Source organism: Trichechus manatus, unplaced genomic scaffold (assembly GCF_000243295.1).
Source record: "Trichechus manatus latirostris isolate Lorelei unplaced genomic scaffold, TriManLat1.0 scaffold00100, whole genome shotgun sequence".
Taxonomy (NCBI): Eukaryota; Metazoa; Chordata; class Mammalia; order Sirenia; family Trichechidae; genus Trichechus; species Trichechus manatus.
In genome coordinates this window covers 867,288-889,651 of record NW_004444036.1, presented here as the reverse complement: position 1 = coordinate 889,651, position 22,364 = coordinate 867,288, and the positions used below count along the sequence as shown (strand labels likewise).

The following is a 22,364-nucleotide window of genomic DNA, read 5'->3' as shown; positions in this document are numbered from 1 at the left end:
TTCAGACAAGGATTGGACTGAACTGTGGGACATAAAATGATACTCGTGAGGACTGTGCCTCTTAGCTCAAGTAGATACAAGAGACTAAATGGGCAGCTTGTGTCTGGAGGTGAAATGGGAATGCAGAGAGGGTCAGGAGCTGGTTGAAGGGACACAGGAAATCCAGGGTGGAAAGGAAGAGTGTGCTGTCACAGTATATGGAGAGCAACTAGGGTCACATAACGATGTGTGTATAAAGTTTTGTATGAGAGACTAAGTTGAATTGTAAACTTTCACTTATAGTACAACAATTTAAAAATAAGTAAATAAAGGCTATCTCGGGGCAACAGTTTCACTTAAAGCACAACAATAAAAAAAAAAAAAGAGGAAATAGACCAGTTTATCATGGTGCCCAATTGCAAGCTAATTCCTTGGGAGCTGTGAAGGTCTTCCCAAGCCTTTAGGGGAAGGGAGCTAGCTGGAGATACAGTCTCCTATAGGCAGAAAGCAGCTGGTTTCAGCAAAGTCCAAGCCCTGAAATTAACACTTCCTTTTGCTCTCTGAACCTCCCCTCCATATTTTTATGGAGGCATTTGGGATGGATCCCAGAGTGGGTCACTCTTCCCCCAACATGTTTACCTGTCCCTGGCAGCAGCCACGTGCTTGGTCTCTTCCGTTGGCTGAACCACCACCCCCTCACTACCTAATACAGAAAATCACCGAATTTTTATTTGAGGGAGTCTGAGACCCCAAGACTGACCTAGACATGTCATTTGCCACGCCACTTTGACTCTGGTGTCCTCATAAGGGACTAGACAAGATAATCTAAGGTCTCTCCCAGGTCTAACCACAAAATTTATACTCTATTAGGACTAATCAGTGTCTTCAGACACTGCTCCTTCTTGCCAATGATCACCCCTGACGAAGCTCTCGTTATTTAGAGACCATCCCTAAAAGGTGAGAAAGTTTGCTGAAAGCACCAGCCATTTCTGGATCCTTTCAATGGGATTTATACTTCTCTGAATAATGGAAATCAGACCACTGTCCATTAGAAAAGAGCAAGAGACGCCATTGGTTTTTCTAATCTGCCAAATGAATTGATACAAATGTTGGACTCACCATGACTCTTTCCTATTCAAAGGTTCAAAATAGTGGTTTCAAGTGACTGTTTTATTAAGGAGAAAGAGGAAAAGAGTTCTACTCCAACTTGCTGGTGTGCTAGCAGGTTCTAGATCATAATCTGAGTGGTAGTTACATGGATGTATAACATAAGTACGAGTTCATCAAGCTGCAGGTTTAAAATTACAGCACTTTGCACGTTGTACTGTATAGAAGAGTTCTTCTATTCCATTCTATTCCCCAAGGCCACTCGGGGACACTGGGATGTGCCTAAAGTGGCAAGTTAGCACTTGGCACTACAAGAAGATCTTCCTCTTCATCTGATACCAGCTGGGAGGCTTAGTACGTGCTCATTCCATAATTTTCATGACAGGGTAAGTGACTTTGGTTCAAATTCCTCCAGAGGGCACTGGCATGGGGAACAGAGATGGCTCAGACTTGCCTGGATCATCCCTAGTACTCATAAGATATGAACGTCTAATACCAGTTAAAGAAAAATAACTAGAGATACCAAAGACTCCCCAGAGTGACTGGACTCTACTTTAAGAAACTTCTAAGGCCTGGATGAAAAATGCCTAAGGTTTACAATTTAGGATGAGGCCTTACCTGCTTGCAGGTACTCTGGCTGCAGAGTTGGCGGCAGGCCCTCGGGTAGCGGGTAGCCGTTCTTCCGGGCCACAATGAGATGAAACGCAGCACAGAACTCGGGCAGGGTCAGGGCCCCGTCGCAGTCAGCATCACTAAGTTCCCTAAAAATAACAGATGTCGTGAGTACCAACACTGGGCTTAGAAGGTGTTATGGACTGAATTGTGTCCCCCCAAAATGTGTGTCAGCCTGGCTAGGCCATGATTCCCAGCACTGTGTGACTGTCCACTGTTCCATGATCTGATATGATTAGCCTGTGTGTTCTAAATCCTAACCTCCATGATGTTAATGAGGCAGGAGTAGAGGCAGTTATGTTAATGAGGCAGAACTCAATCTATAGGATTAGGCTGTATGTTGAGTCAATCTCTTTTGAGATATAAAAGAGAGAATCAAGCAGAGAGGGGTGGGATCTCATGCCACCAAGAAAGAAGTGCCAGGAGCAGAGCGTGTCGTTTGGACCCGGGGTTCCTGCACTGTGAAGCTCTTAGACCAAGGGAAGATTGATGACAAAGACCTTCCCCCAGAGCCCACAGAGAGAGAAAGCCTTCCCCTGGAGCTGGCACACTGAATTCGGACTTCTAGCCTCCTAGCGTGTGAGAAAATAAATTTCTGTTTGTTAAAGCCATCCACTTGTGGTATTTCTGTTATAGCAGCACTAGATGACTAAGACAGAAGAAAAGTTACTCAGGCTTCAACGTGCACACATGACGTCCAGACTCTCTTGTGGTGGTCCTGTAAGATCCCCAAACCCTCCTGGCCAAAATCATTTGAAATCTAAGGGGCCACTTGAAGGAAGACAAATGCTGATTGACAGCATTGGCATCAGCAGCACTATATAAATAAAAACGTAAATTATTCAGGCTCTCTGGTAGGTCTGTTTTACAAGCCTGAGTATACAGGACAAGAAATGATAGGGGGACTCACTGCTTAAGGGACACTGAGTTTCTATTAATAGTGATAGAAAATTTTGGAAACAGATAATGGATGATGGTTGAACAACACGTTGTTCAAAAATCGACTCACAATGACCCCATGTGACAGAGTAGAACTGCCCCATAGGGTTTCCTGGACTGTAATCATTACAGGAGTAGATTGTTGGGTCTTTTCTCCCAGCGAGTGACTGGGTGGATTCAAACCTCCAACCTCTCGGTTAGCAGCCGAGCACTTAACCACTGCGCCACCAGGGCTCCTTGCTTATGCTCTGTTGTCACTGTCGTATGCCATCGAGTCGATTCAGACTCATAGCGACCCTATATGACAGAGTAGAACTGCCCTATAGGGTTTTCTAGGCTGTAATCTTTATGGGAGCAGACTGCCAGGTCTTTCTCCTGTAGAGCAGCTGGTAGGTTTGAACCACCAACCTTTCAGTTCGCAGCCGAGCCCTTAACCACTGTGTCACCAGGGCTCCTCTTGAACAACATAACAACATGATAAACATAACTAACGTCGCTGAATTGTACACTCCTAAGAATGCTGAAATGGCAAATGTTTTGTTACATACGTATTTGCCACAATTTTTTTTAAAAAACTGCACAAGAAGAAGAAGGCTGCACGGAGTTCCGCGGCTCTTAGACAGGCGTTCAGTCAGTACAGGCAGCCTGGTGGGAAGAGCCCTGAACTCGGGGCTCCAACAGTGCTCACCATTTTCCCAGCCCTTATGCAGTTTACGAAGCCCTGGTGATGTAGTGATTAGGAGTTCAACCGCTAACCAAAAAGGTCGGCAGTTCAAATCTACCAGCTGCTCCTTGGAAACCCTATGGGACAGTTCTACCCTGTCCTGTAGGGTCACTGTGAGTCAGCATCGACTTGACACAACAACAAAACAGTTTATATAAAGCACATATTTCATTGCTCCAGGTCTTCATTTTTCAACTTTAAGGAAAAACCCTGAGCTTTTCCAGTCATGTAAATTTTTGTATCAAATTGTTCTTTGCTCAAGAGTTGCCTCCTGGGAAAATATAAGTCAGCTCAATAAATATTTCTCGAATTATATTTTAAGATAAAGCTAGCAAACTAGGGAAGCTGGAACCAGATAAGACAGAAAGGAACAAAGGAAGATTCATGAAAAAGCTTATCTCATTGTTTCACACTAAAAGGCACAGATCTATTTACTCAGTGCAAAAGAAAACTATTTGCCAAAGTAACTAAGGCTCCATAAGCACAACCGTTCTCTTAGGTGTACACAGACAAGTATACATATATTAGGGCAAGTCTAGAGATTAAACTTATATCAAATTGTACTAGAATGGTGTTCCTAATTGAAAGAAAAACGATCTAAGGTAAGCTCCGTAACTTCCTTTGGACCATTCATCTCCTCCTCAAATATTTAGAATATACGAACCCTGAATCCTCTTCAAATATTTAGAGTACACTAACTCTGAATCCTCCTCAAATATTTAGAGTACACTAACCCAGAGTCCTCCTCAAATATTTAGAATACACTAACCCCTGAATCCTCCTCAAATATTTAGAATACACTAACCTTGAAACAGGAGCCCTGGTGGCACAGGGGTTAAATGCTCGGCTGCTAACCAAAAGGTTGGCAGTTTGAATCTACCAGCTGCTTTGCAGGAGAAAGATGTGGCAGTCTGCTTCCATAAAGACTACAGCCTTAGAAACCCTATGAGGCAGTTCTACCGGACCCTGGGTCGCTATGAGTTGGAATCGACAGCCAAAGGTTTGTTTTGTTTCATTTTGTTTTTTGTTTTTTTTTTTAACCCTGAAATAGCTGTTCCCCAGAGGGAGGAACCAAGGAACTGCTTCAAGGGCTGGAGGGAGATAACACCATTTAGCTTTCAAGGATATGTCACCACAAAAGACAGGAAGCCTCTTGCCGATAATGTTAAGACTGCGAGTTCTGCCAAAACAGAATGTATTCTTTTCAAAATGATAATTTGATTACTTTTTCCTAGCTTTAAAATCTAATAATAATGCTTGTTGTTTTAAAAAAAGAATTAAGCCAGAATATATTGCTAAAGAACCTAAACCCAGCTCCAGAGCCCCAGCTACACTGGCATGCTCAAGTATCACTGTAATTGTTTTCCAATAAGCTGTACAAAATATGACAAGATTTTAAATCCGCTCATAATTTCCACAAAATCCTCGTGAAAAAAAGCTTTACGTAAACATTCCAATGTTTTCATTATGTACTTATCGCAGTGTGGTCTCCTGCCCAGTCCTGGGTAGAACTAGCCCACACACAGCCGGGGGTTTGCAGAGGCACCGAGCATTTTCATAAATGCAAATGCAGCCATCTGTGCATGCTGGCCCAGCCCTTCTGGGGCCCGAGCTGTGACAGGCTCAGCAGTACGGTGCGAGGAGGCCACAGCTGCAAATCTGAATCCAGGCCCAGCTGACAGACACAGCCAACTGATGACGCTCAGAGGCAGCCAGAACGGTCGAATTTAATGCCAAAACATTCCTTGGCCTTATCTGTTCACTCGGCCTTATAAAATATTAGAAAGAATAGGGTTTTCAAGGTCCTCTGGTTACTTGTATCACACCGAGTAGAAGAATTCTGAAAACAGAATACACAAGATGGATATTCTAATACGTCCACAATTGCTTAAATGGAAAAGGGGTTTCAATGACGATAATAATTAGGAAATGCCTTTAAAAATAATAGCTAACATTTATAGTGCTCAGTGTGTGCCAGGCACTCTTCATTGTCCTTTTCGGACAATAGCTTATTTAATCTTCACAGTAACAAAAATCAGAGTTCTAGTCACTCTCTTATTAGTCTATTCAAAACATTCAAAAGATAAGACCTTAAAAAAAGCAAAGGTAGAAGCCAAAGGATGGGAGATGCTATGTGGCATTAATTGTACTTACCATATATAGGAGAGTTCTGGAATGGAAAGCTTTGATTTAGTGAAGAAGTTCTTAGCCACAGAACCTGTCAAGAGTTATTGTTTAAATAAACCATTAATTACTTATCTAGTACAGCATTTATAACTGCATAACAATAAATCACCATTTCTTCATTTGGTAATCCCTAACATAGCCACAAACATAGCATTTATTCATCAAAGTTAACTATGAATCATGTGACTAAAAGCAACATATAAAAAGGCTTTAAAAGGATATATGAATTAGAATAGGGCAAAAGAAATGACGACCTAATACTCATTACGACAGATGAAGATTATATGTCTTCTTCATTTTTACTAAAAATTGGTAGCGCTTTACTAAAAATTTAAAAGACTAGTTTCAAAAGTATGAAAGTAAAAATCTGTCAAGCACTTATAGTTAAAGGGTGAAAAGGAACACAAGGTCATGGTAGAAAAGAGAGCAATAAGAAGAAAATTAGCGTCATTAACTCCACTGCACAGAAATCAGACAGACATCTTGGGAAAGATTTTTTGGTAAGATTTAAGCTCTCTTGGTGGTTCTTCGAGAAACTTATCCAGGAACCTCTTGCCACTTTCTTTGTTGTTGCTGTTGTTAGCTGCCATGGCTCAGACTCATGGAGACCCTACATACAACAGAACGAAACGTTGCCCAGCCCTGTGCCATCTTCACAATTGTTGGTCTGCTCTAGTCCATTGTTGCGACCACTATGTACTTTGAGTGCCTTCCAATCTAGGGGGCTCATCTTCCAGCACTATATCAGACAGTATTCTGTTGTGATCCACAGGGTTTTCACTGGCTAATTTTCAGAAGTGGGTCACCACACCTTTCTTCCTAGTCTTTCTTAGTCTAGAAGCTCCACTGAAACCTGTCCACCATGGGTATCCATGCTGGTATGTGAAATACTAGTGGCATATCTTCCAGCATCACAGCAACATAAAAGCCACCACAGTGTGATAAACTGATAGACTGGTGGTGGGCAACTTTCCTTATTCATTGCAAATTTACCTATGTCAATAATACACTTACACGGGTGAATTTTATGTTATGTAAATTACATTTTAATTAAGATGTTAAAAAAAAAACTAATCGCAATATATAAGAACCTCTCTTGATCTTTTCAAACTAAGCTTTAAAAAGGGCATTTATGAGACAATCATGGGAATTTGAACAATGAAGACTTGATGATATTAAGGAATCGGTGTTCATTGCTTTAAGTCTATCAAAGAATTGTGGCTGTTTTCAAAAGACACTTTACTTAAACCCAAGAGTATGGCCTCCAGGCACCCTTTTAACTCAGTAGTGAAGTCACTCCTGAGGTTCACCCTTCAGCCAAAGATTAGACAGGCCCATAAAACAAACCGAGACTAAACAGGCACACCAGCCCAGGAGCAAGGACAAGAAGGCAGGAGGGGACAGGAAAGCTGGTAATGGGGAACCCAAGGTTGAGAAGGGGAGAAGGTTGGCATGTCATGGGGCTGGCAACCAATGTCACAAAACAATATGTGTATTAATTGTTTAATGAGAAACCAATTTGCTCTGTAAAACCTCATCTAAAGCACAATAAAAAAAAAAAGAAGAAGCTTTATCTTTAGAGATACATCCTGAAATATTTTCAGATGAAATGGTCTGGTTATTGCTTCAAAATCGTATGGGTGAGATACAGAGATAAAACAAAATCGTTGGAGCTGTGTGATAGCCACACTAGTTTTACCTACATTTGAAATTCTGCATAATGGGAAATTAAAAGAAAAGAAAAACATTCCTACCAAATACCTATTTGTACTTGGTTAAATATCTGCATACATTGTGAAGAGGCTTTCTCAAGCAGCTGCTGAGGTTAGCAAGTGATAAATACATGCCATCTGGGTTTTCGCTTATTTTTTTCTATCATGTTGTCAACATTGATTTTTTGCAATCTTCAATATTCTGCCTTCAATAGCCATTACCACCAATCAGTAAATGGTGTTTGCATTTATATAAGTATATTTTTAATTACACACCTTATTTCATGAGAGAAAATTTGTCTTATTCCACACTTCTATATGTCAGGTTATAATTATCAATAACATATTGTTACTCTTCAAGATTGAAGTATAAAAGAAAATTTTAAGACTTTTTCTTCCAAACTCTTCTATTTCGCTGTTTAGTCATTCGCCTGGTAAAATATTGGTGCACAGAAATTAAATCAGTTCCTTTCAGTTTGAATTTTGCATAAGAACTCAACAAGAATACATATTCCTGAAGACAACCCAGAGAAACTGATATATGGACATAAAAATGCTGGCCAATTTTCCATCTACATTTTAATTTCTCTCAGAAAGAAACAGAAGATAAAGACTTGAGCCAAAGAATATGAACATGAATTTGAACCCATGAGGCGTATACAAGCAGTCCCTGACTTACAACGGGCTTCCGTTCCAACGAATCCATCGTAAGTTGGTTCTGATGTGAGTCGAATACCCCTTTTTAGTTTTCATTATTGTTGCCTTTTTAGTATCAGTATCTTTACAAATCTGGCAGTGTTTTGAATGGTAAACCATAAAATTGAACATCTGCAAGTGAACATCTGAGAATGATAACACAGTAAATTACGCACTGTAATATATTGCTAACGGTAAGATGTACAAAAAAAATGGATAGTCCTAAGTGTGGTTTGTTGTAACTCAAATATGTCATAAGTCGAAGACTACCTGTATAACATAGGAGATTTGTGATACTAATTCCTTAGAAGACTAATATATGTCCTTGATCTAACTCTAATATAATTAGTAAGCAATTTAAGGTATTGCCTTGGTGCCAAGCTCAATCATTTCAAGAACTGCTCCAACTAAAAGGGTGCACAATCGGGACCAGGTTTCCCCAAATTCCCACTTAACCCCTTTGAAACTAAGCCACAATTTCCCAAATGCATGAGTCACTGCCAGTTGTCGTTGTTTTTTTTTTTTGTTGTTGTTGTTGTTTTTGTTTTTTCTGCCTGGTTTATAGTTGATGAGAAATTCAGTCTTGAAGGAAAACAAATTGAAATTGCAGAAGGTTGTCGCACTCATTGTGTTTGAACTATTTCTCAAGATGTTTTCTGTGACTTATGAGAGAATGATGACCTGGGACCCCACGTTTTCCCTCAACCATGCTCATTACCCGAAATGAAGGAACTTGGGTCTGGCTGCAGGGACCGGAACTGATTGACATAATACTCTCGCTGTTCCTCTGTTATCCTCCAGGGTTCGTCTGGGTAACTACTGTTGCTATCTTGCGGTTCTCTCTCCACTGAAAAGGACTTGAAAAAGAAAGAAAGCAGCCAATGCTCAGAGAATCTGTTTTTATTGAGACGAAATAGAAAAATCAACAGCAATAAAATTATTATGCATATACTTATATTTTCCTCAAGGGAATAAATTTAAACAACACATAACTAGAATGCCACTAGAACATAAGATTCTTCAGGGCAGACAGCATGCTTTGCACTTTTTTGTATTCCCCAAAGTTGTTAACAGGACTGAGCAGGAAATACTGAACACTTGGTAAATGACAAAATGTCTTCTAATGTGATAAAGCAAGAGTAAAAAAGACAACCATTCAAATATTCACCACATTTTGATCCTTTCAGATTAGCTGACTGGATAGTAAAGTAATCAGGATTCTTTAAAAAACCGTGTGAAAAAACTACCAGACCTCTGATTCTACATTTGTGAGCTGGGACTAACACTTAGTAAGAGAGCTGGGTGGAGACAATAAACAGGGTAACAAGGGATGCATCAGACCTGCCACTAGGGGGTGTGCAAGCCAAATTTGAGGATTTAAGGTCACAGCGAAGCAGAGAAATATAGGAGAACAGGAGGCTATGCTGGCCAATGGGGAGAGAAGGAAAAAGAGTGATGCTGGGGGGAGGATCCTAGGGCTTTGTTCCATCTCTTCCATCCATTCTAAGACTAAGGAGTGCTCCATGCCAAGGCCCATCTTCCTGGAACCAAGCTGTGAACACAAGGAAGGTGGGTCTAAAGGACGAAAGAAGACTTAGCAAAGAAAGGAAGAAGTATTACTGCTAAATAGCCATCAAGTTGCTTGCTTCTGAACACTCCCTCAAGGAATTCATAATTAGGAGGGTATTTTACCCACTGTTCCTAAACAAGACAGCACCTTTTCTCCCGCCTCTGCCCTGACACACACACACACCATTCCAGGAATAAAATTTTCCCAGAACACCTGTCTCTCCTCTGACAACGTTCAGAGGACAATGAGGACTGTATAAAACTCTGAGCTGTGACATAACCTTGAGATGTCAGTTTTGAAATTTAGTATCTATTACTTAAGACACTGGAGCCCTGGTGGCACCGTGGTTAAGAGCTCGACTGCTGACCAAACGTTTGACAGTTCAAATCCACCATCTGCTCCTTGGAAACCCTACGGGGCAGTTCTACTCGTCCTATAGGGTCGCTATGAGTCAGAATCGATCCAACGGCAACAGGCTTGGTGTTTTTTACATAGACACTAAGGGTATTTTGGGAGGGCCGGGAGAATGAGATCAAGTATCTCCTGTAGAAATATCAGCACAAGTGCTGAGTGAGAACATCCCCAGCAGAGGGGGTATTCCTCATATAAATCATCTGAATCCTTGAGGAGGGTCAGAGGAAGGTAACATAAAGAAGTTGAGAGCTATATGGGTGTTAGTCATTAGTAATAAATAGATCACTTTTCATAACAGATGAGTTTCTACTAAATGTAAATCAAACCACGTTTAAATGTCCGGAAATCACGATTTTAATACCGTAAATGCATAGAGTGTTCTGGAATGTACGAGTATTTCACACCCCCTCTCTCATTTGCGCAGCTCAAGACTTACAGAGGAAGGCACAGCAGGCGTCACTGCCCTTTCTCCAGATGAGGAAACCGAGCCTCAGCAAGTTTAAGCAACGTGCCCATACGCTTCAGTGAGACCCTGCCATCAACAAATATTTATCCTCTTTTTTATCTGGTGCTCAGCCAGGTTCTTGCATATCAGGATTCTTTACACTGGGACATTATCTATATGCGGAAGTTTACCCCTACCATTCTGGTAATAAGCAAACAACATAAAGAAAGAAAGCAAGGTGGACCAAAAGTCAGTCCAAGCAGTCATTGGACCACACAACTTTCCAAATGCGCCCACCAAATTCCAAAGCCATGCTCTAGCAGCACATTCTCTGAATGAAGCCAGATGTCTGCCTGCGTTGTGGAGGTAGAACACAGGGTGGAGGAACATTGGCTTGAATTGGACTGGATTAATGGCCGTGTTACAATGTGGAAAACTCCCAGAAACGCTGGCCCTCCAGGTCAGCCCTGAGAGAAAGTGCTGACATAAAGGAACACAAAAGCCTGAGCATAGGCAGGGGAGACGAGAACAGACATTTATAAGTGAACAATTAAGTGTGCAGAAATGTTTCTCAAAGTAGGTGGAATCCAGGTAGAGAGCTTTGTTCCCCCACTTCACAGGGAATGAGGGCACAGACATTTCCATGCTGGGAGTTGGCTGCTGCATCCCTGGTTCCGACATGGAAGCCCCTACTCCCCTAGAATACGTCCCAGGACTCTTCCCTCCTGGTCACTGCTCGGTCATACCCAGTTGTTGCTGTTTTTACTATTATCCATGTTTGTTCTTTCCTCAGGCCAGGACCACCTGCTCACTCTCTTTCCTCTCCTACATCCCCTCACTCCTGAGTGGTTTTAGTGGCCTTTTAGAAAGTCTTGAGTCTGTTCCAAAAAAAAACCATTGTTGTTGAGTGGATTCCAATTCATAGGACACTATAGGACACAGTAGAACTGCCCCACAGGATTTCCAAGGAGCAGACCTTTTGGTTAGCAGCCAAGCTCTTAACTACTGTGCCACCTGGGAACAGACAGGAGAAGGTAATTGAGTCCTCTGATGGCCTGTTACCTAACAAAACATCCAGCCTCCTCCTTGCTTGCTCACAGATGCCTCCATTGCCCACATGCCCCCTCTTCGTCAGTTAGATTGGCGGCTTCTTCCCAGAATGCCCTTCCTCTGTTCCCTGCCTACTCAAATCCTACCCACTCTTCACATCCCACCGCCCCGCAGGGCTCCCTCATGTCCCTCCCATACCTGCCATTCCAGAGGCACTGCTCAGCTCACAGCTTTGCTACAAAGGTGGCCCGGCAGCCATGTGTGGGCCATGTGACCCGCCTGACCTCTGATCTCACCTGAAGAAGTCAGAGTCAGGGTGGGCTGAACACATAGAACGCTGGCCTTTGGGATGCTCTGGCATAGAAAGCTCTTCTCTAGCAAGAACAAGTTAGGCCAAATGCTCTTTTGTGGGGAATGTAGATTAGAAAAATAAACAATCAGAGAAAGCAGGCCCGGAACACATGTACAACAGGGCCACAGTGAAGAGTAAGGGCCAGGTGGGTCTTCAAATTAGGAGGGAGTCAGAACTAAGGATCAGCAGAACCTGTGAGGTAGGCAGAGAAGTGATATAAACAGTAGGAGGTAAGGATGGCTGTTGGCAGCTGTACTGGATTGAACTGTGCCCCTCAAAAAGATACATGATGAAGTCCTAACCCCTGCACCAGGGAATGTGATCTTGTTTGGGGAAATAGGCTTTTTCTTTTCAGATAGTAATCAGTTAAATTAGGACGTCGTAGTGGAGTAGGGTGGGCCCTAATCCAAATCCCTTCTGAGTGGTGTTTTATGAAAGAGAAGGACAGACAGGGATACAGAATCACACACAAGGGTAAGATGGCATGTGAGGATCCACCTACAAGCCAAAGAATGCCAAAGATTGCCAGCAGCCACCAAAAGCTGGGAGAAAAGCATGGAACAGTTCCTCTCTCAAAGCCCCCACAAAAAATCAACATGGCCAAGTCCCTAATTTGGACTTCTAGCCTCCAGACCTGTGAGACAGTAAATTTCTGTTATTTAAAGCCATCCACTTGGAGGTATTTTGTTATGGCAGCAGTAGGAGGCAAGGACAGCAACTTAAAGGTAAGTGGACAGCAAGGCCAACTCAAGGCAACTAAGGCAAAGCTCGCTAACGGTTGAACAAGCAAGAATAACCAAGAACTCCCAATCCTGAGGACCAATGGACCACTCCTTGTCTCTCATTTCTTGGATTCCCATGAGAACCCAACCTCTCCTTCAAGAAAACTTAAGGTGAGTGCTTGCTCCCTAAAATCAAAAAGGCCTACAACAAAGAGAGAGGGCATATGAACATTGTGTAACTCATAGGTAGCATGGCCCTTTGACTGGCTTGTACTAAATGTGGTAACCTACACCCATCTCTTTCCCCTTGCTTCTCACTGTATATTTTAAATTGCTTTAATAAACCAAATGATTTGAGTATCTTTTTTAAAAAAAAAAATGAACCTCTTATAAACATGGTAAGCACCACACAGTTTGAACGTTGTAAGTATTCTGATCCCGGACAGAGCTGTAGAAAAATGTATAACAAAATTCTAACTCACTAAAAAAGACCAGACTTACTGGCCTGACAGTGACTGGAGAAACCCCGAGAGTATGGCCCCTGGACACCCTTTTAGCTCAGTAATGAAGTCACTCCTGAGGTTCACCCTTCAGCCAAAGATTAGACAGGCCCATAAAACAAGACTAATGGGGCACAACAGTCCAGGGGCAAGGACTAGAAGGCAGGAGGGGACAGGAAAGCTGGTAATAGGGAACCCAAGATTGAGAAGGGACAGTGTTGACATGTCGTGTCAACAATGTCATAAACCAATGTCACAAAATAATATGCATACTGTTTAATGAGAAACTAGTTTGTTCTGTAAAACTTTCATCTAAAGTACAATAAAAAAATAAAATAAAAAGTATTCTGAAATATCTTCACTCAAGTTTCAACCTGGAGGGCTGAAGCCATATCACATACTCCTTTATTCCATATGCAGTCCCTAGCAAGTACATCATAGATACTAAAAGGGAGTTGGAGGTCTACTTATTGACAAGCTCTAGTAAGTTCAGGGGTATGACTTATACTGAAAGAGACTGGAAAACACTGCTCTATGTAGCTCTTAATGAAGGAAAACCTACGAGTCATTTCATATTTCAAAGCATGAGATCTACTAACAGAAGTTCCCATCTGCCTTCCTGTGGTTCACCCATGGTCTGACCTATAAGGTGAGTTCTCAAGTTCTTTATCTATTAAATCAGTATTTCAGGGACAGATAAAGACATACCATTAAGCTGAAATATTCCAGAAGAAGGCTGATCCACTACAAAAAGCAAAACCATTTACCTTCACTACATGAACAGTGACCTGCTCGTTCATTCATTCAACAGCTATATTGAACGCCAACAATATTCCAGACACTAGTCACTAGGGACACACCGATGAGCCATTGCCCAGATGGTCTCAGAAAACAGAGGATTATTTTCAAGCCTTGAGAGCTAATGTAATTTGTCCTGCTGGGTTTGGGACTTGCTTGGTGCTCGTTATCCCTCCTTTCTCTCCAGTTTCTCCCATTTGTAATTGAAATGTGTACCTTGTGCCTGTTCCACCATTGTACTTGGGAAACAGACAACTTGTAGTCTAGATTCTACGGGTTCACAGATGAAGAAGAATTTTGTCCCAGGATAGAATCTGCCTAAAGCCTCATCCATACTTGATTTAAATGACTCAGAAGATGAGATTTTGGACTTGGAGTTGATTGAAGACTTTTGGGATGATGTGATGTGGTGAATGTGTTTTGCATGTGGGAAGGACACGAATTCTGGGGAGCCAAAGGCTGGAATGTTATGGATTGAATTGTGTCCCCCCAAAATACATATTGTAAATCCTAATCCCTGTATCTATAGTTATAATCCCATTTGGGAATGGGTTTACTCTGTTATGTTACGAAGCCATATTAGTATAGGCTATGTTGTAAGCCAATCACTTTTAAGATTAAAAAAAAAAAAAAACAGGCACAGAGAAACAGCAGAGATGGGGCAAGATAGATGCCATGCCACATGATCACAGGGAACCAAGGAACAAGGACCTTCCCCCAGAGCTGACAGAAAGAGAAAGCCTTCCCCTACAGGCAGCACCCTGAATTCAGATTTCCAGCCTCCTAAACTCAAGAAAATAAATTTCTGTTTGTTAAGGCCTTCCATTTGTGGTATTTCTGTTATAGCAGCAATAGGTAACTAAGACAGATTCTTCTTCCCAGGAAGCCCAGAGTTCAATGAGACAGGAAGACCAGCAGGCAATCTCAAAACAGTGAGGCAGCTGCTATGATAAGATAAGGCACTCTAGTGCTTTGCTAAAAAGTGTGGTTCCCAGAGCATTCACATCAGCATTCCCTAGAGACCTGGTAGAAATACAAAATCTCAGGGCCTAGCACACACCTACTAAATCAGAGACTCTGCGAGCAGGGCTCAGCAGTCAGGACTTTAGCAGGTCCTCCAGGTGATTCGAAGCACGCTCAAGTTTGAGATGCAATGCGGTAGAACATGCAGGGCAAGGCAGGCAAAACAAACAGTATTTGTAAAGACACCAGAAAATAAGAGAAAAAGGTCATCTCCTGAAAGAGGCGCTGTTGGGCTACATACAGGGGATAGGCTGCCAGTGCCAAGTGAGTGGAGTTGCCTCAGGATGATCCAGACATGAAGCAGGGCCCAGATCACGAAGGCCCAGGTAAGTATCTAGAAGGCAACAGGGAGTCACAGATAAGTTTGAAACAGGGCAATGAAATAATCAGATTTGAGTTATAGAAAGATCACTTCAGTGAGGAAAATGGAGAGGGGCAAGACTAAAGGCAAGAAGACCAGTTAAGGCAACCTCAGCCCAGAGTATATGGAGAATGTCATTGTTGTTAGGTGCCATCAGCTCTGACTCATGGTGACCCTATGTACAACAGAACGAATCACTGCCCAGTCCTGCACCATTCCTTGCAATCATTGGTATGTCTGGGCTCACTGCTGCAGCCACCATGTCAATCCATCTCATTGAGGGTTTCCCTCTTTGCCACTGAGCCATCTGGCCACACCAGAGTATGGGAGATCCACTGCAGCGGTGGAGTAGTGGCTCAGGACCTCTTCATCAGAGGCTAGGAGCCAGCTGGCTGCAAGAGCCCAGATGCATGGAACCATCTCCTCTAAACAACCTAAAAATCAACCACAACAACCAACACAATTGTTCTGACAAAGATCTGAAAAGTCAGTCACCGAAGAGAGAATGGCTAATTGCGAAGGCTGAAGACACTGAGAAATGAGGGTGGGGGAGCCAGGAAGCCTTGGCCTTCCAAGTGGAAGCCAGAACTAGGAAAAGATCCACTCTGACATGCACCTGAAGAGGCCTCTCAATTCCAGCTCCAGTGGTTTCATTGACTAGGCAGATATATTTGCTACTTGGCGCCAATTGTGAGCTCTGCCAATGTTGTAAAGAAAAAATAAAAGGAGAAAGCAAAATCTTTCACATCTGCTTAAGCCACATACATAGGGTTCGTTATACAATTTTGCCAGACACAGAAGAATTAGGTTTGCTTATATTTAAAACATTCAAACCCTGGGTTTTGTTTCCAGTCAAATGCAAATATCTGGCACAGAGGCTGCTTATAATGAAAGAGACTTCAAGATTCATTAAAAAGTAATACTATTAATAAAATCCCAGAAGGTGATATTTAGCCTTGAAGTATGTTAAAAATCAAGCATAGCTGAAGAATATGAATTGCAAAAAGGCACTGTCAAGGAGAACTGAAAAAGAGTATGTATACTGTGTTTCAACCATACAACAGTTCTGGCTGGAACAGGATCTCACCCTGGTGGCATCTTCTAAAGGCTACCTTAGAACCATTCTATATAGAGTCCAGCCTCTTCACCTACAAAGGAGAAATGATCTTATAACAGGTTCCTTTTGGTGCTTCAGTCATTCAGTCAACAAACCATCTGGAATAGCCAAAGCTTACATCAAGTCTATGATGAATATGTGAGGGCACCACCCTCCGACCCGCTGATGATGTTTTAGAGATAAAATTGCCATTCTGTAACCGTTGATCAAAAAATGATCTTATGGGCAAAGATATGAAAACTCAATCACCCTAAAGGGAAAGAATGGCTAATGGGCCTGTGAGACTAGACTAGAGCCCAAGTGAGCATTGATCCACCTAAAGAAAGAACATGGGAATTGATCAGCCATGGGACCAAGAGGAAAGAGGAGTCATAGAGGCAAATGAGGGCAGTGCTTACACATGGGATTATGGCCAGACGTCCTCCAACAATTCACACTCCACTGTGCCTGGCAGAGAGGTGTCACTGAGTGGCTGTCCAACCAGTCCCCCTTGCAGTTTGGCACAGCCATGTGACTGAGTGCAGCAATGAAATGTGAGCAAAATGACCTGCCCACTTTCAGGCAGGACTAGTACCCCGGGGGCACTCCTCTAGCCTTTCCCCAGCTCTGACTGAGTGGAGGACAGCAGAGCCACAGGACAGAAAGAGCTCTGGGGTCAGAATCATCAGGTGGAGGAAAGCACCTGCCAACATGCTAAATGAGTAAGAAATATGTCTATTGTGTTAAGTCACTAAAATATAGGGCATATGTGTTATGGCAACTGTTACTCTAACTAACATATCCTTCAAGCAAGGCCCAAAGGAAAGGAGGCTTTGCCCAGTCCCAATGACGCAGTCATTCCTGCATGACAGACGGAAGCATCAGGCTATCTTAGTTCTATAATCTGACCACCTAATGAAATCAGCCACCACCCATCTCTCAGTTTGTCATACTGTGGTGGCTTGCATGTTGCTATGATGTTGGAAGCTATGCAACCGGCATTTCAAATACCAGCAGAGTTACCCATGGTGAACAGGTTCAGCAAAGCTTCTAGACTAAGACAGACTAGGAAGAAAGGTCTGGTGATCTACTGTGAAAATTAGCCAATGAAAGCTCTATGGATCACAACAGAATACTAATGTCCAATATACTGCTGGAAGATTAGCCCTCCTAGGCTGGAAGGCACTCAAAATACACAGTGGCAAGGAGGCAGGGCCAAGATGGCGGAATAGTCAGACACTTCCTGTGGTCCTTCTTACAACAAAGACCTGAAAAAACACGTGAATCGATTATGTATGACAATCTAGGAGTCCTGAACATCAAAGACAAAGTTGAGGAGTCGGACTGAGCTGCAGGGGGAGGGAGAGACAGTTCAGAAGCAGTGAGGATTTGCCAGACCTGACCCGGCTAGAGCCTGCAAGCAGGATCAGCCAGCGCACATGGGCTGAGGCAAGCAGTAGTGCTCAGGACACGTTTTCCGTATGAGGAGAAACCGAGCGGCGCAGAGTCTGCACAAGCCTACGGAACCAGGGGCAAGCGGTGCTGGATCTGTGAAAGTTCAGTTCAAGCATCTAACCTACCGCATGAGATCAAAAAAACCCTTCCCCCTCTGGGAAGTACCTCTCTCCCATTCACCTGCACCCTCCCCACTCTGCTTCAGTGATTGCTGTGCCCTCTGGGCTTGAAGTGGGACTTGTCGCAAGCCCCAAGCCATTCTCCTGGCTTTGGAGGGGGAATAAATTAACAAATAATAAACACGAGAAAATAATCCACCAGCTCTCCTAAACCAAGACCTCAGGGCAGGCACAGCCATAAGGGGTCCACGGACTTTGAATGCCTTTCACCCCTGCCTAGACCTGTGTGGGCCCATTTCAACAGCCTAGGCCCTCATTAGCATAGTACAACAGGGTATATACCTGAAGCCTATTTTCAACTGCAACAGCTAAGGGGGAGTGGTAGATTCATGACAACTGACACTGCCCTGCACATTAAGCAGGGTCCTCACCTTCCCACATCAGGGGCCTGAAGACTGGTGGTTCCACCCACTCCACCTAGCCACCCACGACAGGGGTCTAAGAACAAGTGGTGCTTCTCAGTCCTTACACTCAACAGCATTGGGTGGCCAAAGTCCGGCTGCAAAACCCACCCACCTACGCACTCTAGGAAACAAGGACGCACCTTCCACCCAGGCACACAGGGGCAGCCGTCGGACCCCTACCTAGCTCAGCACATAACCCCCTACTGCAGCCAGATACCTGCGCCTGCTCCAATCACCCGTACATACCCCTGCCCATCTAGGACTGTAGGTGAAAGCCTGCACCACACACTCGGTGACTAACAACCCAGACACCTGAGCTGAACCCACACAAGAAAAATAAACGGACTCCTGGGCTCACATACCTAGTAGCAGCTCTAACCACCTGGGGCCAGGACGTGAGAGCTTCAAAAACACCAAGAATCAAAGTAGCTCATACAATCAGCCTATTTGGGCATATGGAAACAAAAAAAACAAGAAGCTAGGACACAGTAAGCAAACATAAAATAAATAAATATAGTAACTTATTGATGGCTCAGAGACAGCAGTCAATAGCAAACCACATAAAGAGGCAGACTATGATGGTTTCAGCAAACAACCAAAACAACGAACCAGGAAACTTCCCAGAGGAAAGGAAGGTCCTGGAATTAAAGGAGGTAGAATTCAAAAGATTAACATACAGAGTTCTTCTGGAGATTAGGCAAAATGCAGAACAAGCCAAGGAACACACAGACAAAGCAATAGAGGAACATAAGAAGTTTATACAGGAGCAAAATGACAAATTTAACAGGCTGCAAGAATCCATAGAAAGACAGCAAATAGAAATCTAACCGATTAACAATAAAATTTCAGAATTAGACAACTAAATAGAAAGTCACAGGAGCAGAATTGAGGCAATGGAAGTCAGAATTAATGAGACTGAAAATAAAGCACATGACACCAACTTATTTGAGGAAAAATGAAAAAAAAAAGATTTAAAAAAATGAAGAAACCCTAAGAATCATGTGGGACTCTATCAAGAGGAATAACCTACCAGTGATTGAAGTACCAGAATGGGGGGGGAAACAGAAAATAGAATTGTTGAAGATTTGTTGGCAGAAAACTTCAATGGTATCATGAAACATGAGAAGACATCTATCCAAGAAACTTATCGAACCCCACACAGGGGAGATCCCAAAAGAAAGTCATCAAACATATTATAATCAAACTTACAAAACCAAAGATAAAAAGAGAATTTTATGACCAGCTAGGGATAAACAAAAGTCATCTACAAAGGACAGTCAATAAGACTAAGCTCAGACTACTCAGCAGAAACCATGCAGGCAAGAAGGCAATGGAATGACATATATAAAGTCCTGCACGAAAAAAATTGCCAGCCAAGAATTATATAACCAGCAAAACTGTCTCTCAAATATGATGGCAAAATTAGGGCATCTCCAGATAAATGGAAGTTAAGGGAAGTTAAAAACAAAACCAAAATTAAAAGAAATACTAAAGGGAGTCCTCCGGTTAGAGAATCAATAATACCAGATAACAACCCAAGACTAAAACACAGGACACAGCAACCAGATACTGAGGCAAATAGGGAAGTCACAAAAATAAGTCAAAGCTAAAACACTGAAACTAGGCAAACAGAGATGTCAATATGTAAACATGACAACATTAAAACAAAAAAGAGGGACTAAATAATGTAGTCATAGAACTTTCATATAGAGAGGAAGTCAAGGTGATATCAGGAAATAAAAGATTGGTTTAAACTTAGAAAAAGAGAGGTAAATTTTGAGGTAACCACAAAGGAAACTAACAATCCTACACATTAAAATAAAAAAGAAGAAAAAGATATTGAGCCAATACAATATCAACAATGATGAGAAGAAAATACGTAAAGAAAAATGACTCAGCACAGAAAATTAAGTAGAAGAAAGAAACTGTCAGCAACAGACAAAAAAAGACATCAAAATGACAGCACTAAACTCATATCTGTCAATAAGTACGCTGAAGGTAAATGGACTAAATGCACCGATATAGAGACAAAGAGTGGAAGAACGGATAAAAAAAAACACGATCCACCTATATGCTGCTTACAAGAAACATACCTTAGACTCAAAGACACAAACTAAAACTGAAAGAATACAAAAAAATGTTATCAAACAAACAAGAGCAGAAGTAGCAATATTAATCTCTGAAAAAATAAACTCTACGGGAAAATCCACCACAAAGGATAAGGAAGGACACGATACAATGATTAATGAATCAATACAACAGTAGAACATAACTATAACAGATATTTATGCTTCCAAAAACAGGGCTCCAAAATACATAAAACAAACTCTAACAGCACTGAAAAGAGAAATAGACAGTTCCACAATACTAGTAGGAGACTTCAACACACTGCTTTTGGTGAAGGACAGAACATCCAGAAAGAAGCTCAATAAACACACGGAAGATTTAAATGCCACAATCAACCATCTTGATCTCCTAGACATATATAGAACACTCCACCCAAAAGCGGCCAAGTGTACTTTCTTTTGCAATGCACATGGAACATTCTCCAGAATAGACCACATATTAGGCCACAAAGCAAGCCCTGACAGAATCCAAAACATCGAAATATTACAAAGCATCTTTTCTGACCATAAAGCCATAAAAGTAGAAATCAAGTAACAGAAAAGGCAAGGAAAAAAAATCAAATACATAGAAACTGATCAACACCTTACTCAAAAACTACTGGGTTACAGAAGAAATCAAGGATGGAATAAAGAACTTCACAGAATCAAATGAGAATGAAAGCACACCCTACCAGAACCTTAGGGACACAGCAAAAGCAGTGCTCAGAGGTCAGTTTATAGCAATAATGCACACATCCAAAAAGAAGAAAGGGCCAAAATCAAAATATTAACCCTACAACTCGAATAAGTAGAAAGAGAGCAGCAAAACAAGCACCAGGACACCAGGAAAAAAGGAAATAATAAAAATCAGAGCAGAAATAAATGAAATAGAGAATAGAAAAATAATTGAAAGAGTTAACAAGACCAAAACAGCTTTGAAAGATCAACAAAATTGATAAACCATTGGCCAAACTGACAAAACAAAAAAAGGAGAGGAAGCAAATAACCCGAATAAGAAATAAGAGGGGCGAAATCACAACAGACTAAACTGAAATTAAAAGAATCATAACAGAGTACTATGAAAAACTATACTCCAGCAAATTTGAAAACCTAGAGGAAATGGACAAATTTCTAGAAACACACCACCTACCTAAACTAACACAAACAGAGGTAGAAAAACTAAATAAACCTATAAGAAAAGAAGAGACTGAAGCAGTAATTTTTAAAAACACCCAACAAAAAAAAAAGCCCTGGACCTGATGGCTTCCTGGAGAATTTTACCAAATTTTCAGAGAACAGTTAATACCACTACTACTACCAAAGGTATTTCAGAGCATAGAAAAGGATGTAATACTCCCAAACTCACTCTACAAAGCCAGCATAACCCTGATACCAAAACCAGGCAAAGACACCACAAGAAAAGAAAATTATAGACCAATATCCCTCATGAACATAGACGCAAAAATCCTCAACAAAATTAAAAAATAATTTGTCATTACCAAGTGGGATTCAACCAGGTATGCAGGGATGGTTCAACATCAGAAAAACAATCAGTGTCATACATCACATAAATAAAACAAAACACAAGAACTACATGATCTTATCAACTGATGCAGAAAGGGCATCTGACAAAGTCCAACACCCATTCATGATAAAAACTCTCAGCAAAATAGGAATAGAAGGAAAATACCTCAACATAATAAAGGGCATTTATACAAACCCAACAGACAACACCATCCTAAATGGACAGAAACTGAAAGCATATCCCTCGAGAACGGGAACCAGACAAGGATGCCCTTTATCACCACTCTTATTCAACATTGTGCTGGAGGTCCTAGCCAGAGCAATTAGGCTAGAAAAAGAAATAAAGGGCA

At 41.9% G+C, this 22,364-nt stretch overlaps 1 protein-coding gene across 1 annotated transcript in view; it reads right to left on the bottom strand.

Annotated features, from left to right (window-relative positions):
- REPS2 (RALBP1 associated Eps domain containing 2) overlaps positions 1 to 22,364 on the bottom strand; it is a 193,917-nt gene that overhangs the window by 104,420 nt on the left and 67,133 nt on the right. Inside the window, exons 5-7 of the mRNA XM_023737251.1 lie at positions 8,735 to 8,873; positions 5,576 to 5,639; positions 1,705 to 1,847 (exon numbers count right to left, since the gene is read on the bottom strand). Coding sequence (XP_023593019.1) covers positions 1,705 to 1,847; positions 5,576 to 5,639; positions 8,735 to 8,873 — 346 coding nt within the window. The remainder of the gene's footprint in view (positions 1 to 1,704; positions 1,848 to 5,575; positions 5,640 to 8,734; positions 8,874 to 22,364) is intronic.